The 19307-nt window shown below is 41.6% G+C and overlaps 1 protein-coding gene across 5 annotated transcripts in view; it reads left to right on the forward strand.

Annotated features, from left to right (window-relative positions):
• LOC133567923 (uncharacterized) overlaps positions 1 to 19307 on the forward strand; it is a 40786-nt gene that overhangs the window by 18808 nt on the left and 2671 nt on the right. For all 5 annotated transcript variants that reach the window (XR_009809481.1, XM_061919540.1, XM_061919541.1 and 2 more), the window contains 7 exons: positions 6244 to 6530; positions 7500 to 7610; positions 7749 to 7896; positions 13791 to 14077; positions 14623 to 14727; positions 16630 to 16765; positions 17209 to 17310. Coding sequence is in view for 4 of the 5 variants with exons in the window: in XM_061919540.1 (XP_061775524.1) it covers positions 6244 to 6530; positions 7500 to 7610; positions 7749 to 7896; positions 13791 to 14077; positions 14623 to 14727; positions 16630 to 16765; positions 17209 to 17310 (1176 nt within the window). In the remaining variant the exon portion in view is untranslated. The remainder of the gene's footprint in view (positions 1 to 6243; positions 6531 to 7499; positions 7611 to 7748; positions 7897 to 13790; positions 14078 to 14622; positions 14728 to 16629; positions 16766 to 17208; positions 17311 to 19307) is intronic.

The raw sequence follows: 19307 nt of genomic DNA on the forward strand, positions 1-19307 counted from the left end.
ATTTTGACAGAAAAACTAGATTTACTGCATGGAATTGCATATTTTTGTATTCAATATTATCTCTCGATGTAGCAAATATGTTATACGGTGGGGGGGTATAGCTCGGTTGGTAGAGCGGCCGTGCCAGCAACTTGAGGGTTGCAGGTTCGATCCCCGCTTCAGCCATCCTAGTCACTGCCGTAGTGTCCTTGGGCAAGACACTTTACCCATCTGCTCCCAGTGCCACCCACACTGGTTTAAATGTAAAAATTAGATATTGGGTTTCAATATGTAAAGCGTTTTGAGTCACTAGAAAAAAAGCGCTATATAAATATAATTCACTTCACTTCACTTATACAATAAAACATGTTTTCCATTTAAATAAATGCTAAAATATCCGCTTGATTCATGTCTGAATCTGTAATAATCATATTGTTCATGTTAACAATCTAATGGTAATTACATTTGAATGAATTTAGGTTAGAAGTTAGTATTTGAAAATAAATAACCGTTAGTTTCGTGTTTCCTATAAATGTAAAACATATATCAATCAATCAATCAATGTTTACTTATATAGCCCTAAATCACTAGTGTCTCAAAGGGCTGCACAAACCACTACGACATCCTCGGTAGGCCCACATAAGGGCAAGGAAAACTCACACCCAGTGGGACGTCGGTGACAATGATGACTATGAGAACATGATACTGTGATACTGATGATACTGATGACTATGAGAACATATGAGAACATGATACTGTGAAAGATCAATCCATAATGGATCCAACACAGTCGCGAGAGTCCAGTCCAAAGCGGATCCAACACAGCAGCGAGAGTCCCGTTCACAGCGGAGCCAGTAGGAAACCATCCCAAGCGGAGGCTGATCAGCAGCGCAGAGATGTCCCCAGCCGATACACAGGCAAGCAGTATATGGCCACCGGATCGGACCGGACTCCCTCCACAAAGGAGAGTGGGACATAGAAGAAAAAGAAAAGAAACGGCAGATCAACTGGTCTAAAAAGGGAGTCTATTTAAAGGCTAGAGTATACAAATGAGTTTTAAGGTGAGACTTAAATGCTTCTACTGAGGTGGCATCTCGAACTGTTACCGGGAGGGCATTCCAGAGTACTGGAGCCCGAAATGAAAAAGCTCTACAGCCCGCAGACTTTTTTTGGGCTTTGGGGATCACTAATAAGCCGGAGTCCTTTGAACGCAGATTTCTTGCCAGGACATATGGTACAATACAATCGGCAAGATAGGATGGAGCTAGACCGTGTAGTATTTTATACGTAAGTAGTAAAACCTTAAAGTCACATCTTAAGTGCACAGGAAGCCAGTGCAGGTGAGCCAGTACAGGTGTAATGTGATCAAACTTTCTTGTTCTTGTCAAAAGTCTAGCAGCCGCATTTTGTACCAACTGTAATCTTTTAATGCTAGACATGGGGAGACCCGAAAATAATACGTTACAGTAGTCGAGGCGAGACGTAACAAACGCATGGATAATGATCTCAGCGTCTTTAGTGGACAGAATGGAGCGAATTTTAGCGATATTGCTGAGATGAAAGATGGCCGTTTTAGTAACGCTTTTAATGTGTGCCTCAAAGGAGAGAGTTGGGTCGAAGATAATACCCAGATTCTTTACCGTGTCGCCTTGTTTAATTGTTTAAAAATGACAAACTTTTTTTGTTAAAATAAAAATCTGATTGACTTCTGTCAAAGCAAGTTATCAATTAAATTGCACAATTTAAAAGTGGCCCCTGAGTTGCAAGGACTTTACCGTTTTAAAACCCCCCCCAAAAAACCTGTACTGTTTTTGTATTCAAACACAACAACCATCGATTTTATGATTTCCCCAAAAATGATTTTGATGAATTTTACGGTTAAAAAAAAACAGCGCTACTGTTGTTCTATTTACCGTAAGATGCTGTAAAAACAACAACTATAGATTCTACGGTAAAAAAAAAAACTGGCCTCCCTGTAGCCAAAATGTTCCTGTTAAGCAGGGGTCGGGAACCTTTTTGCCCGAGAGAGCCATGAAAGCCAAATATTTAAAAAAGTATTTCCGTGAGAGCCATATAATATTTTTTAACACTGAATACAACTAAATGTGTGCATTTTTGAGTAAGACCAACATGTTTAGAGTATAATAAATCTCCTATTCTTTTTAATAACATTCTTATTCTGAAGTAAACCAATAATAAATCAAAGTCTGGTAGAAAACAGATGGATGGATAAAATGCATGAGAATGTTTTATATTTTGAACGGTATTTTTTAGCACTGTGATTACTAACGGAATTATTCATAATTATCGGGGTGTCCAAACTTTTTCCACTGAAGGACGCGCACTGAAAAATCAGAGCAAGCGGGGGCCATTTTCATAATTTTTATTTTAAAAACCAATACAATATATGTATAAAAAATATACATTTAGGCCTCCACTCAGTTATGATCCCGGGGACCCCAAAGGGTTTGGTAAAAAAAAAATATTAAAAATGTGCCAGTATTATCATTTTTATTATTAAGCAAGTTTTAAATCTCTAGATCAACATTAGAAAAAGAAAAGGAAAAAACACAAAATATGCAATATTTTCACCCAATAACTTTTTTAGGTGGAATATTTGAGATTATTTAATAATTGGAGCCTTTTTTTTGGGATTTTGATTCATTATTATTTTTTGAGCAATGACACTTGAAAACAAATCACACTAAAATAATTGGGGATCCAAAAGTGTCTTACTTATTAAAGTGTTAAAAAATAAATGATACATTTTATTTACCGTTTACTTTAAGCACAATAAGATATATCAGATATATCCGTCAATGTTAAGTTTTATTGTTGTTTATGTTTTGTTTGTTTTAGGCCCGACTTTTAAAAAAAACAGCTCAGTTTTTTATATGGTAAAACACAAAATATGCAACATTTTCCCCCAAAAATATCTCAAAGTGGAATATTTAATGTGACGTAATTGAAGCCTTAAATAGGTCAATAATTCATAATGACATTGCTTTTGATTCATTATTATTTTTTAAAGAAAGAAACAGCCTGCATGGCAGCTTTTTGTTACAAGAGTAAACATTGCAACAATTTCTTGTTACATTTCACCCGTTTGCTCTTTTATCACTTTTTCTGTTTTTAATTTTTTTTTTTTATTGTATTCTTAAAATGTGCCGGGGCCGTTAAAAAAAAAAGACCCGCGGGCCGCACTTTGGACAGCCCCGTCTTAAGCAATGTCAGCTAAGATTTATCTGAGAGCCAGATGAAGTCATCAAAAGAGCCACATCTGGTTCTAGAGCCATAGGTTCCCTACCCCTTCTCTAAAGAAAAACAAACGGTGGTACTATTTTTCCGCTTAAAGTGATATGCTTTTAAAAAAACACATCCTACGATAAAATCCTGGCGACTGAGCTGCCAGTCAACGCATTTTTTTTTTTTTACATATAATACACAATAAAACCAAGGAGCTGGTCATTGACTTTGGGAGGTCGAGTCCACGGTCACAACCTATTGTGATCGAGGGAGTTGAGGTACAGACTCGTTCAAGTACCTCGGGGTTTGGGTGGACAATAAGCTGGACTGGACTGTTAACACGGACCACCAGTACAAGAAAGGACAGAGCAGGCTGTACTTCCTCAGGAGACTGCACTCCTTCAACATTTGTAGAAAAATCCTGTGGATGTACTACCAGTCGGTGGTTGCCAGTGTTCTGTTCTACATGGTAGTGTGCTGGGGGGGGCAGTATGTCTAAGAAGGACAGCTCCAGACTTGAGAAACTGATCAGGCGAAAACTGGACTCACTGGTGACGGTGGCAGAGAAGAGGACTGTGGACAAACTAGTGAGCATCCTGGAGGATGCCAGTCAACCTCTGCATAGTGTTATCAGTAGCCAGAGGAGCCTGTTCAGTTCTAGACTGCTTCATCCCAAGTGCAGGACTAATAGACTCAAAAACTCCTTTGTCCCACACGCCATTAGACTGTACAACTCCTCTCTGGGACGGGGGGCGGTGGGTACTAGGATGACAGGGGATGCAAAACAATAACAGTGCAATACGTTTTCATAACATGGTCACTACTGCCTACTTTGTCTTGTTATATTCTTATTTTACTGTTATATTGTTATTCCCATTGTTGCTTTTTATTTTTTATTCTTATTGTAATATTTCTCTATTTTGCTTCCATTTAAACCCCCATTATTTGCTTTTTACTTTAATTCAAATTGATCTCAACTCTGTACACTGCTGCTGGAATTTTAATTTTCCTGAAGGAACTCTCCTGAAGGAATCAATAAAGTACGGTTGGGGACATCTCTACGCTGCTGATCCGCTTGAGATGGTTTCCTGTGGACGGGACTCTCACTGCTGTCTTGGAGCCACTATGGATTGAACTTTCACAGTATCATGTTAGACCCGCTCGACATCCATTGCTTTCGGTCCCCTAGAGGGGGGGGGGGGGGGGGGTTGCCCACATCTGAGGTCCTCTCCAAGGTTTCTCATAGTCAGCATTGTCACTGGCGTCCCACTGGATGTGAATTCTCCCTGCCCACTGGGTGTGAGTTTTCCTTGCCCTTTTGTGGGTTCTTCCGAGGATGTTGTAGTCGTAATGATTTGTGCAGTCCTTTGAGACATTTGTGATTTGGGGCTATATAAATAAACATTCATTCATTCATTCATACTATCCATCCATCTAAAAAGGTGATAAGATATGCCAATGTGTAATAATAATATGAGGTGACTACTAATGTATTTATTGGCTTCACGGTGGCAGAGGGGTTAGTGCGTCTGCCTCACAATACGAAAGTCCTGCAGTCCTGGGTTCAAATCCAGCCTCAGGATCTTTCTGTGTGGAGTTTGCATGTTCTCCCCGTGAATGCGTGGGTTCCCTCCGGGTACTCCGGCTTCCTCCCACTTCCAAAGACATGCACCTGGGGATAGGTTGATTGGCAACACTAAATTGGCCCTAGTGTGTGAATGTGAGTGTGAATGTTGTCTGTCTATCTGTGTTGGCCCTGCGATGAGGTGGCGACTTGTCCAGGGTGTACGCCGCCTTCTGCCCGATTGTAGCTGAGATAGGCGCCAGCGCCCCCCGCGACCCCGTAAGGGAATAAGCGGTAGAAAATGGATGGATGGATTATTACTCACTGTCACAAGCGGCCCTCATACCTGTTTTGTGGCCCTCAATGAAAACGAGTCGAAAACCTCTGCCGTAGATGGATAGATACACACAAGGCAAAAGGAAATGAAGAAAAAGATTAGACCAGATAGGCAACCAACTCTAAAAAGACACATACTTTATTTTAGATTTAGCATTCTAGAGTTGGGGAGGAGACCCTGCCCCAAGTGGAGGAGTTCAAGTACCTAGGAGTCTTGTTCACGAGTGAGGGAAGAGTGGATCGTGAGATCGACAGGCGGATCGGTGCGGCGTCTTCAGTAATGTGGACGTTGTATCGATCCGTTGTGGTGAAGAAGGAGCTGAGCCGGAAGGCAAAGCTCTCAATTTACCGGTCGATCTACGTTCCCATCCTCACCTATGGTCATGACCGAAAGGTGCAAGCGGCCGAAATGATTTTCCTCCGCCGTGTGGCGGGGCTCTCCCTTAGAGATAGGGTGAGAAGCTCTGCCATCCGGGAGGAACTCAAAGTAAAGCCGCTGCTCCTTCACATCGAGAGGAGCCAGATGAGGTGGTTCGGGCATCTGGTCAGGATGCCACCCGAACGCCTCCCTAGGGAGGTGTTTAGGGCACGTCCAACCGGTAAGAGGCCACGGGGAAGACCCAGGACACGTTGGGAAGACTATGTCTCCCGGCTGGCCTGGGAACGCCTCGGGATCCCCCAGGAAGAGCTAGACGAAGTGGCTGGGGAGAGGGAAGTCTGTGTTTCCCTGCTTAGGCTGTTGCCCCCGCGACCCGACCTCGGATAAGCGGAAGATGATGGATGGCATTCTAGAGAGCTGATTAATCAGATCTTCTTGGAATCTACATTCCCCATCTCTGTGCGGGGTTTGCGAGTTCTTCCTTTCCCTACCTTGGTTTTCTGCGGGTACCCCAGCTTTCTCCCACATCCTAAACACGTGTGTTAGTTCAAATGGGTATAATTGAAAAACGCTTGGTTGCCTACATGTATCCAGTGATTGATTTGCTACAAGTCCAGGGTCTACCCCTCCCCTTGTCCCCAAAGTCAACCTGGTAGTTTACCTCATGAAGACAAGTGTCATTGAAAAAAAAAAAAAGGCTTGTCGTATAAACAGTCTAACCTGTGCTTTCATTCTCCAGGTATGGTCAATGACTTTAACATCGTCATGAACTTTGGCCGGGTGAATCTCACCAGAGCCGACGGTACCATCACTATGGAGACTCTAGACATCAACCGGGAAGGCTGTGGCATGACAAAAATATGCGTGGAGTCTCCGGACGAGTGTGATCCTCAATCGGACCCCGCTTGTCTGTTTACGTCCGTGGCTCTCCAAATGCCGGGCGCGGGGCCTGACTTCAACCTGTCCGTGGAACTCGACGGAAACGGAGGATACATCGGCATGGGACTCACCGAGAATTCATCTGTGGTGAGGCAGACTCGGCTACTTTTTAAAACCTGGCTAGACGGATGTTAGTCATTCTTGTAGAGTTTCTTGTTCTCGATACGAGACCTCGCTAGACAGATCTACTTCATTCTTGTAGGGATTCTTGTCCTCTGTACGAGACCTCGCTAGACAGATCTGCTTCACTCTTGTAAAGATTCCGGTTCTCGGTACGAGAGCAGCTATCATTGCGAGTTTGAAGGCAAGCGGTCAATAGCTGAAGGAATCAAAGCAGAAAAGGAATGTGTACAAAGACGGCAATTGAGTCTTCATCAAATTTACTAGCATAATTAAATGCCATGAGTTCAATTATATTACTGCGATGACCTCTCCACACTGTTCATATTTTACACTTTCACAGTATGGCTGGACCAATAATTCCGTTAGAGTCAACTTATGGTGCAACTAAACTCTTTAGAATCTAAATCTATTTAGAATCTCTTAGTAGTCTGTTATATTCGTAAATACATGATTAGTCCACAATGTTTTAAACATTGTGGACTCAACACTTGATTTTGAAGACAATCTTCCACCAATACAAATATAGTAAGTTTGTCTATTTGTTAAATCTGAGCACGGCGCATGTGGTACAGAACATTTCAAGGGGCATGGTGGCTGAAAACATTTATTCCACAGACTAGAAGCAGTCTCATGTCACACCAGCCAGTATTAGAAGCCCTATGTAGGAATTAAGGGCCTGATCATCTAAAGGTTTGCATGTAATAAAACATAAATATGTATGTCTGTGTGAGTGTATGTATATATATATATATATATATATATATATATATATATATATGTGTGTGTATGTATGTGTATATATATATGTATTTATACTGTTTCACTGTGTAAAGCGCTTTGAGTCACTAGAGAAAAGCGCTATATAAATATAATTCACTTCACTTCACTTCACTTCAATTACCATTAATGATCTCTTGCTTCCTTTCTCCTTAGGGCATAAGCACACTTTATTTGTGTGGAATAAACATCAGCGATTCAGACAATTTCTTCTTCCTCACACTGGACAGAAACAACAGCGACGGGACTACTTCCCCAAGCACTGCGGTGAGGACAAGTCATGTCTCAATCAGGGACACTTGGGAAAAAAAAGCACTCCTCTCAAAATATTTCTTAATCCGTAGTTTTTTTTGTTTTTTTTTTGGAAAACACCACTACAATGTGTGAATATTCTACCCCTCTTAGGAAGTAGACGACCTCAGATATGCGGTGATGGGCACATCCATTCAATGTTCTTTCACCGTCCCAAATGCAAACATGGCTCTCACCAGAGAGGGAACAGTCAGCACTGTGGGCTCCGTACTCCTGGGAAATGGAACCGTGGCTGAAAACGGTGAGCCCGAACAGGCCAATGAACTCAGCTCTCTGAGCCCGCACACACTTTACACCAGGGGTGGGCATTACGTCGATCGCGATCGACTGGTCGATATCGGAGGGTGTGTCAGTCGATCTCAAGCCAGGCATTAAAAAATAGACATAAAAATGAGCAATCATCAATCATACCAAGACTTCATTTTCGTCAGTTGTTTGACATTCTCGGCACCCGAGGATCTTGTGAGATGACGCTGGCTGCTGCGAGCTCATATTTAAGAAAAAAATCACTAACAGGGCGGACGCAGAGAAACACATTTTATTTCTAGAGACTCCGTACCTACTGTCAAAACTCTAAAGACCGACTGCACACTTCCTGTCTTCACCATAAAAGACCTGTTTCATCCTGCCTGTGCTAACAAAATAAGAGTCTCAGAAAGCTAGCAAGCTACGGAGTTTGATGCCAATGTATTTCTCCCCCGCCCTCAGCGACCGCTTTCTCACTTGCTTGCCCACCCGCACACTCACTGACGTCACTCACCTGCTGCCAGACATTAAAGGGCCACACACACATATGCTACTCTCATAACAAAGTGTTTAAAAACGAGTATGCAAGTTGGACAAATGAGATGCCAAATCCAACCACTTTCATGTGGTATTGGACAGAAAGGAGGACTTTTTTTTTTCCTCCATTTGAAAATGCGGACGTTATCAGCACCACTGTCTAATTCCAATCAATGCAAGTCATCAGAATCAAATACACCAACTTATATTCTTGTCTTCATGAAAGAAAGGAATCTATGTGTGTTAAACATGCTTGTATTATCATTAAACACCATTAACTTGTTAACAAAAATGTCTCTTTCATAAATAAATAAATATAAATTAAAAATAGGAATGAGGTAGATCTCCTCGACTTGGTCAATTGAAAAGTAGCTCGCCTGCAGAAAAAGTGTGAGCGCCCCTGGTTTACACTACATGAAGCAGTCTAGAGATCCAGATAGGCTCGAGAGTCCAAAAACAACAGGGGTCGGGAACCTTTTTGGCTGAGCGAGCCATGAAAGCCAAATATTTTAAACTGTATTTCCGTGGGAGCCATATCATATTTTTTAACACTGAATATACCTAAATGCATGCGTTTTTTAAAGTAAGACCAACATTTTAAGAGTACAATAAATCTTATTATTTTTTATAATATTTTTATTCCAACGCTAGCCAATAATAAATAAAATACTTCTTACCATTGATGCGACTTATTCAATCAATCAATCAATGTTTACTTATATAGCCCTAAATCACTAGTGTCTCAAAGGGCTGCACAAACCACTACGACATCCTCGGTAGGCCCACATAAGGGCAAGGAAAACTCACACCCAGTGGGACATCGGTGACAATGATGACTATGAGAACATGATACTGTGATACTGATGACTATGAGAACATATGAGAACATGATACTGTGAAAGATCAATCCATAATGGATCCAACACAGTCGCGAGAGTCCAGTCCAAAGCGGATCCAACACAGCAGCGAGAGTCCCGTTCACAGCGGAGCCAGTAGGAAACCATCCCAAGCGGAGGCGGATCAGCAGCGCAGAGATGTCCCCAGCCGATACACAGGCGAGCAGTACATGGCCACCGGATCGGACCGGACTCCCTCCACAAAGGAGAGTGGGACATAGAAGAAAAAGAAAAGAAACGGCAGATCAACTGGTCTAAAAAGGGAGTCTATTTAAAGGCTAGAGTATACAAATGAGTTTTAAGGTGAGACTTAAATGCTTCTACTGAGGTGGCATCTCGAACTGTTACCGGGAGGGCATTCCAGAGTACTGGAGCCCGAAATGAAAAAGCTCTACAGCCCGCAGACTTTTTTTGGGCTTTGGGGATCACTAATAAGCCGGAGTCCTTTGAACGCAGATTTCTTGCCGGGACATATGGTACAATACGATCGGCAAGATAGGATGGAGGTAGACCGTGTAGTATTTTATACATAAGTAGTAAAACCTTAAAGTCACATCTTAAGTGCACAGGAAGCCAGTGCTGGTAAGCCAGTACAGGCGTAATGTGATCAAACTTTCTTGTTCTTGTCAAAAGTCTAGCAGCCGCATTTTGTACCAACTGTAATCTTTTAATGCTAGACATGGGGAGACCCGAAAATAATACGTTACAGTAGTCGAGGCGAGACGTAACAAACGCATGGATAATAATCTCAGCGTCTTTAGTGGACAGAATGGAGCGAATTTTAGCGATATTACGGAGATGAAAGAAGGCCGTTTTAGTAACGCTTTTAATGTGTGCCTCAAAGGAGAGAGTTGGGTCGAAGATAATACCCAGATTCTTTACCGTGTCGCCTTGTTTAATTGTTTGGTTGTCAAATGTTACAGTTGTATTATTAAATAGAGTTCGGTGTCTAGCAGGACCGATAATCAGCATTTCCGTTTTTTGGGCGTTGAGTTGCAAAAAGTTAGCGGACATCCATTGTTTAATTTCATTAAGACACGCCTCCAGCTGACTACAATCCGGCGTGTTGGTCAGCTTTAGGGGCATGTAGAGTTGGGTGTCATCAGCATAACAGTGAAAGCTAACACCGTATTTGCGTATGATGTCACCTAGCGGCAGCATGTAGATGCTGAAGAGTGCAGGGCCAAGGACCGAACCCTGGGGGAACTCCACACGTTACCTTAACGTAGTCCGAGGTCACATTGTTATGGGAGACACACTGCATCCTATCAGTAAGATAAGAGTTAAACCAAGACAGGGCTAAGTCTGACATACCAATTCGTGTTTTGATACGTTCTAATAAAATATTATGATCGACAGTATCGAAAGCAGCGAATGGATGGATGGAGGAAAATGCTTAAGAATGTTTTATAGTTTGAACGTTATTTTAACAGGCGACATCTCAGTAGAAGCATTTAAGTCTCTCACGTATGCGGTCCTCTCCAAGGTTTCTCATAGTCATCATTGTCACTGTCACCGACGTCCCATTGGGTGTGAGTTTTTCCTTGCCCTAATGTGGGCTCTACCGAGGATGTCGTTGTGGTTTGTGCAGCCCTTTGAGACACTTGTGGTTTAGGGCTATATAAACAAACATTGATTGATGGGCTTCACGGTGGCAGAGGGGTTAGTACGTCTGCCTCACAACACGAAGGTCCTGCAGTCCTGGGTTCAAATCCAGGCTCGGGATCTTTCTGTGTGGAGTTTGCATGTTCTCCCCGTGAATGCGTGGGTTCCCTCCGGGTACTCCGGCTTCCTCCCACTTCCAAAGACATGCACCTGGGGATAGGTTGATTGGCAACACTAAAATTGGCCCTAGTGTGTGAATGTGAGTGTGAATGTTATCTGTCTATTTGTGTTGGCCCTGCAATGAGGTGGCGACTTGTCCAGGGTGTACCCCGCCTTCCGCCCAATTGTAGCTGAGATAGGCGCCAGCGACCCCGAAAGGGAATAAGCGGTAGAAAATGGATGGATGGATGATTGATTGATCTTGCGCCTGTTCTCCAAGATGTCCTGTTGCAAGGTGGTGTTTTTAATTTTCTAACAATACTTATTCTTTTTTTAAAACATGTATGACAGAGAAATAATAATTATTTCCAGTCATAGTGACATGTTAACCCAACCATTGTTCGGTGATTTATTTTTATAAATTGTTTTAGTTCCTCTTTCGTTTTTTCCCGCTGTTTCTTTCGCTAAATCAGTGCAATGCGAATGTATATCCGCATTAAAGTATCATTCTCAGGCCATTTTCTATGAATTGTTTTAGAATGTGGGGGGCGGCATAGTTAGGTTGGTAGAGTGGCCGTGCCAGCAACTTGAGGGTTCCAGGTTTGATTCCCTCTTCAGCCAGCCAAGTCACTCACTGCCGTTATGTCCTTGAGCAAGACACTTTACCCACCTGCTCCTAGTGCCACCCACACTGGTTTAAATGTAACTTAGATATTGGCTTTCACTGTGTAAAGAGCTTTGAGTCACTCGAGAAAAGCGCTATATAAATATAATTCACTTTACTATTTTTAACAGTGTGATTGCCAGTGCAATTATTCATTACTTATAGTATTAAGCAATGTCAGCTAAGATGTATCTGAGAGCCAGACGGGGTCATCAAAAGAGCCACGTCTGGCTCTAGAGCCATAGGTTCCCTACCGCTGGTCTACAAGGAAACATCCGCCAATCTATCGCATGGGTGTCAAACTCTGGCCCGCGGGCCAAATTTGGCCCGGCGTGTAATTTAATTTGGCCCTTGAGGCAATATGAAATTAACATTAGAGCTGGCCCGCCGGTATTATACAGCGGCAGTGCCCCTGTAACACCGCATTCACCGCTAATACTCATACTTGCCAACCCTCCCAATTTTCCCGGACTCCCAAATTTCAGTGCCCCTCCCGAAAATCTCCCGGGGCAACCATTCTTCCGAATTTCTCCCGATTTCCACCTGGACGACAATATTGGGGGCGTACTGCCTTTAGCGTCCTCTACAACCTGTCGTCAGGTCCGCTTTTCCTACATAGAAATAGCGTGCCAACCCAGTCACATAATATACGCGGCTTTTACACACACACAAGTGAATGCAAGGCATACTTGTTCAACAGCCATAGAGGTCACACTGAGGGTGGTCGTATAAACAACTTTAACACTGTTACAAATATGCACCACACTGTGAACCCACACCAAACAAGAATAACAAACACCTTTCGGGAGAACATCCGCACCGTAACACAACATAAATCAATCAATCAATCAATGTTTATTTATATAGCCCCAAATCACAAATGTCTCAAAGGACTGCACAAATCATTACGACTACAACATCCTCGGAAGAACCCACAAAAGGGCAAGGAAAACTCACACCCAGTGGGCAGGGAGAATTCACATTCAGTGGGACGCCAGCGACAATGCTGACTATGAGAAACCTTGGAGAGGACCTCAGATGTGGGCAACCCCCCCCCTCTAGGGGACCGAAAGCAATGGATGTCGAGCGGGTCTAACATGATACTGTGAAAGTTCAATCCATAGTGGCTCCAAGACAGCAGTAAACACAACAGAACAAATACCCAGAACCCCTTGCAGCACTAACTCTTCCGGGACACTAAAATATACCTCCCCCCCAGTAATAATTAATTATTTCCTCATGCACTCTCTTGCTACTTCAAGGCTTGAATGTTTGATTCATTCATTATTGTTATTTTATATGCAAATGTATTATTAGCCTGTGGAAAAAGTTTATTTTGATATTTACCTCAGAGGGCTGCAAATGGAAAAGAGGCATTCAATTTTTATTTAAAAGTTATTTGATATGCCATCGATATTTTTTAATTATTATTGTTATTATTATTTAAAACTCAGTTTTACATGTCACTATAAAGTTATATAAGCCTTTCTTGTTCAATATTCAATGCAAAACTTGTTTGGGTCCCTATTAAAAGGTTAATTTGTTCAACCTTGGCCCGTGGTTATGTTCAGTTTTAAATTTTGGCCCACTCTGTATTTGCGTTTGACACCCCTGATCTATCGCAACTGGACTGTTCAGTTGGTCCTGGAGGATGTTTCGCCTCTCATCCACCCAAGTCTATATGAACTGATGAATCCAGCTCAGATGGGGAGACAAAACGTCTGAGACAAATAGAACATTAACGGTCTAGTTGCTATAAATCGAATGTCTTGAGAATAAGATGACCTGGATGAATAAGAACATCCATAGAAATCTGTCTGAGGAGTTTGCATGCCTGGGATTTTTATCGGAGTACTACAGCTTCTTGCCACATCCTAAAAACATGCAAGTAGGGTTAATTGAAGACTTATATATGTATTTATATACATATAGGCTTTATATAACCCGTGAGCCTAATGAGGACAAGAGTTTTATTAAAATAGTTTGGTTGGACGGATAAGCGGTCTAACATGTGCATTCATTTTTCAGGTTCCCTTAATCCCTTTGGTGTCGTTGTGGAGCAACGGGTGAATTTCACCACCCCGAACGTTACAACCCCGGACGTTACAACCCCGATGTTGAACATCAACCGAGATGGCTGCGATGAAACCATTGTGTGCCTGGAGGAACCAGACAACTGCAACCCTGAAACTGACGATGGCTGTCTCTTCGCGTCTATCGACGTCACCAGTACTGAACCCATCACCGCGACTGTCAGGCTCAGTGGAAACTCGTCTGGATACATAGCGATGGGAGTCACCCCGAACATCTCTGAGGTGAGGCACACCATTGGATCAAGGGGACAGTTGTTGTTGTTAAGCTGACATTCACATAGACCAGGGGTAGGGAACCTATGGCTCTAGAACCAGATCTGGCTCTCAGATAAATCTTAGCTGACATTGCTTAACACGATGAGTAATGAATAATTCCGCTAGTAATCACAGTGTTAAAAATAACGTTCAAATTATAAAACATTCTCATGCATTTTAATCCAACCATCCGTTTTCTATCGCACCTGTTCAAGATGTCGCATTAATGGTAAGAAGTACTATGTTAATTATTGGTTAACTTTTAGAATAACAATGTTATTAGAAAGAATAAGAGGAATATTTTACTCTGAAAATGTTGGTCTTACTTAAAAATGCACGCATTTAGTTGAATTCAGTGTTAAAAATATTATATGGCTCCCATGGAAATACATTTTGAAATATTTGGAATTCATGGCTCTCTCAGCCAAAAAGATTCCCGACCCCTGAATTGAGCTGGATTGGTAACAAATTCATGACAGTTGCATGACGTTAATGATGACCTTCGTCCTTAGGGCACCACCTTGCTTTTTGCCTGTGGCCAAAACATTTCGGGGATGTTTTTCTTCAGAGTGGCGAACCTAAACAACACTGACGGGAGCATCCTTGAAGACGACAGGGTAGGTCTTCCATACCAAACAATTGGGGTGTGTCTCCCGTTTTACTCCTCACTGCTAGCACCCCCCCCCCCCGCCCAGGTAAAAGGGCCCCTGCCCAGATAGCTCATACACATCATTAAGTCTCTGGATTGATAAAGTAATGTGCTGATCATTCTTACTGGGGACCCTGGGAGAAGAAGATATATGGTTCATAGGGACCAAATTTAAATAATTTTGCATAATTCACACAAATGTGTACGTGACTGAGGACAATTTAAAAACAAAATCACATTAAATATGATATGATCCTCAGAATACAGCACTACAGCTGTCCTCTTATAGGAAGTTTCACCACTTAAATGTTGAAGCATCTTCCGTGACATTACTGAAAACTGCTATTTAGCAGTAATGAGTTTGTTTGCAACTCCAACTATCATATATAGAAGGATGGAAAATTCTGAATGTGAATCATACTTTAATGTTTTATAATCATGCTGTATGAAAATGTCATCCTAAGGAACACTAAACCAGATTTTGTTTTTGGAAAAATACATTAGTTTTAACTAAGGATGGATACCATACAGAATCACAGTAAAATTAATGGTTAAAGGGGAACATTATCACAATTTCAAAAGGGTTCAAAACAATAAAAATCAGTTCCCAGTGGCTTGTTTTATTTTTCAGTTTTTTTCAAAAATTTACACCTGGAATATCCCTAAAAAAAGCTTTAAAGTTCTTGATTTTCGCTATTTACGATGCGACTGTCCATTTCCCTGTGACGTCATACAGGGCTGCCAATACAGACAACATGACGGTTACCACAGCAAGATATAGCGACATTAGCTCGGATTCAGACTCGGATTTCACCGATTTAAGCGATTCAACAGATTACGTATTTATTGAAACAGATGGTCGGAGTATGGAGGCAGATAGCGAAAACTAAATTGAAGAAGAAACTGAAGCTATTGAGCGAATAGCTTTTGACGCTATTCGGCCGTAGCATGGGTGTACCTAATGAAGTGGCCCATAGCATGGCTGCCTTATTAGCATCGCCGGTAAAATGTGCGGACCAAACGATCAGGACTTTTGCATCTTGTGACACTGGAGCAACTTAAATCCGTCGATTGGTAAGTGTTTGTTTCGCAATAAATTTGGGTATCTAGTTTCAAATGTACATACAGCTAGCGTAAATAGCATGTTAGCATCGATTAGCTGGCAGTCATGCTGCGACCAAATATGTCTGATTAGCACATAAGTCAACAACATCAACAAAACTCACCTTTGTGATTTCGTTGACTTAAGCGTTGCAAATGCATCTGCAGGTTATCCATACACCTCTGTGCCATGTCTGTCTTAGCATCGCCGGTAAAATGTTTCACATCTTCGGGCCAGTGGTGCAACTTGAATCCCTCCCTGTTAGTGTTGTTACACCCTCCGACAACACACTGTCGAGGCATGATGTCTCCAAGGTTCCAAAAAATTGTCAAAAAAACGGAAAATAACAGAGCTGAGACCCGGTGTTTGTAATGTGCAAATGAAAATGGCGGGTGTATTACCTCGGTGACGTCACATTCTGACGCCATCGCTAAAAGACCGATAAACAGAAAGGCGTTTAATTCGCCAAAATTCACCCATTTAGAGTTCGGAAATCGGTTGAAAAAATACATGGTCTTTTTTCTGCAACATCAAGGTATATATTGACGCTTGCATAGGTTTGATGATAATGTTCCCCTTTAAACCTTTTTAAATGATTTAAATCATTTCAAAAGGTTTCCCTTTAGGGAACCCGTTTTTTTTTGTCCCCATACCGTCAGAGGTCCCCTAAAGGTGACTGTGTAAACAGAGCGATGTCCCCCAGTGAGTAAGCATTGCCAGAACACGCAAGGTTGGTAAAAGAATGTTTCACGTCCTTGTCTGTCACAGGAGGTGGCAAATATTGGCACGGTGGAAGGCACATCCATCCAATGCGAGTTTAACTTCACCAATTTGGAGCCTAGACAGATTTTGGAGACCGGCCTTACTACTGTCGTGCTGGGAAATGGCCCGGTTATTGGAAACGGTAAGTTAGAAGAAACTCACTAACCTTTACCCTTTTGGATAGACTTTCAAGCATCAGTCGAATTGAATGTTGACATCCTTGACATTAGAGCAGTGATTTTCAAATTGCGGTACACTGATTCCATCTAGTGCAAAGAATCACTCAATTAATCAATTAAGTGATTCAAACAGTGTTACTCTTCAAAGTGTGTGTAATGTTACAGTGACCAAAAACATAAAATATACCTATTCAATCAAACCTCTGCTTTGTTTTAACGAGTATTTAGCCCTACTACGCCACTATATTTCAATGTTGGTCATTATGGTGGTACTTGAAGAGACAAGTGTTTTCTGAGGTGGTACTTGGTGGAAACATTTTAGAATCACTGTATTAGAGGACTGGTACACAAACCAAAGAATGATCTTTGGAAGACCATCTAACATTGTGTTCCTTTACCTTTCCAGATACTCTTGGACCTTTCAATGAATTGCCAATGTTCCTTTTGGACTTTTCAAATAGTCTCGGGACACCAGGGGGCAACGCTGGAACCACGAAGCAAGGCAACGGTAAACGAACTACCAGACATGATTGCAATTTTAAAATGGGCTCCAAATTCGTCGATTATGTTTTTAAACTTGGTGCTGTCGGTTGATTGACTACGCAGTAAAATCAAAGCCATTTCCAATGCATCCCGACACAAAAATCTCTTCTCTTATTGCTCACGAACAATCAAATCGGAAGTTTGATATAAGAACAATAAAAACAAACATTTGTTGATACCTTAAATACAGTACACCGCCATGTGGATGGGTCCAAACCGGGGCCGTGTTTAAAATGCTTAAGAGTCACAACACTTCTGTCAGTACACCGTGTACACCATGGGTTTCAAACTCTGGCCCGCGGGCCAAATTTGGTCCGCCGTGTAATTTTATTTGGCCCTTGAGGCGAAATCAATTTAACATTAGAGCTGGCCCGCCGATATCATACAGCGACGGTGCCTCTGTAACACCGCATTCACCGCTAATAATCATACTTGCCAACCCTCCCAATTTTCCCGGGAGACTCCCAAAGTTCAGTGCCCCTCCTGAAAAGCAAACATTCACCCGAATTTCTACCAAATTCCACCCGGACGACAATATTGGGGGCGTGCCTTTAAGGCTCTTCCTTTAGCGTTCCCTACAACCTGTCATCACGTCTGCTTTTCCTCCGTACAAACAGCGTGCCGAACCCAGTCACATTAATATTTGCGGCTTTTACACACACACACACACACACAAGTGAATGCAAAGCATACTTGGTCAACGGCCATACAGGTCACACTGAGGGTGGCCGTATAAAAACAACTTTAACACTGTTCCAAATATGCGCCACACTGTGCAACCACACCAAACAAGAATGACAAACACATTTCAGGAGAACAAATTGTATTTAATATACCATTGATGATTTTTTGTTTTGTTTTTTTAAGTTGATTTTGCACGACTAAGTTATGTGTTATGGCAAATTAGTGTCGCAAACTGAGCAATAATTAACTTTTTATCCATGCACATTCTCTTGCTACTTCAAGATTTCAGTGTTTGATTCATTTATTATTATTATTTTATTTTCAAATTTATTGTTAGCCTGTGAAAAAAAAATATTATGATGTTTACCTCACAACGCTGCAAACAGAAAAGAGGCATTCCATTTTTATTAAAATCGTATTTGCTATGCCATTGATATTTTTTTATTATTATTATTTGAAACTGGATTTTGCATGTCAATATAAAGTTATATAAGCCTTGCTTGCTCAATATTCAATGCAAAACTCATTTGCGTCCCTATTAAAGGTTCATTTGTTCAACTTTGGCCCGCGGCTTAATTCAGTTTTAAATTTTGGCCCACTCTGTATGAGTTTGACACCCCTGGTGTACACTATGTCCTTAGTTTTTGAGTGTCGTGCTCTCCCCTTCGGCGATGTAGCCAAAAAGGCAACGAATGAGGGTGGCAGGTGTATTTTGAGCATCATGACAGTGAATTTTGAAGTACTTAAATTAACATACCAATTACATATGCAAAATCAAGAATCAAATGGTGGACTTTGTTCAGTACACTTTAATAAGTACAGTATTTTTCGGACTATAAGTCGCAGTTTTTTTAGTTTGGCCGGGGGTGCGACTTATACTCAGGAGCGACTTGTGTGTGAAATTATTAACACATTACCGTAAAATATCAAATAATATTATTTAGCTCATTCACGTAAGAGACTAGACGTATAAGATTTCATGGGATTTAGCGATTAGGAGTGACAGATTGTTTGGTAAACGTATAGCATGTTCTATATGTTATAGTTATTTGAATGACTCTTACCATGATATGTTACGTTAACATAACAGGCACCTTCTCAGTTGGTTATTTATGCCTCATATAACGTACACTTATTCAGCCTGTTGTTCACTATGATTTATTTTAAATTGCCTTTCAAATGTCTATTCTTGGTGTTGGGTTTTATCAAATACATTTCCCCCCAAAAATTCCTTCTTTATTATGCATTTTCGGTAGGTGCGATTTATACTCCGAAAAA

The sequence above is a fragment of the Nerophis ophidion genome, linkage group LG14 (genome assembly GCF_033978795.1).
Source record: "Nerophis ophidion isolate RoL-2023_Sa linkage group LG14, RoL_Noph_v1.0, whole genome shotgun sequence".
In the NCBI taxonomy this organism is placed as follows: Eukaryota; Metazoa; Chordata; class Actinopteri; order Syngnathiformes; family Syngnathidae; genus Nerophis; species Nerophis ophidion.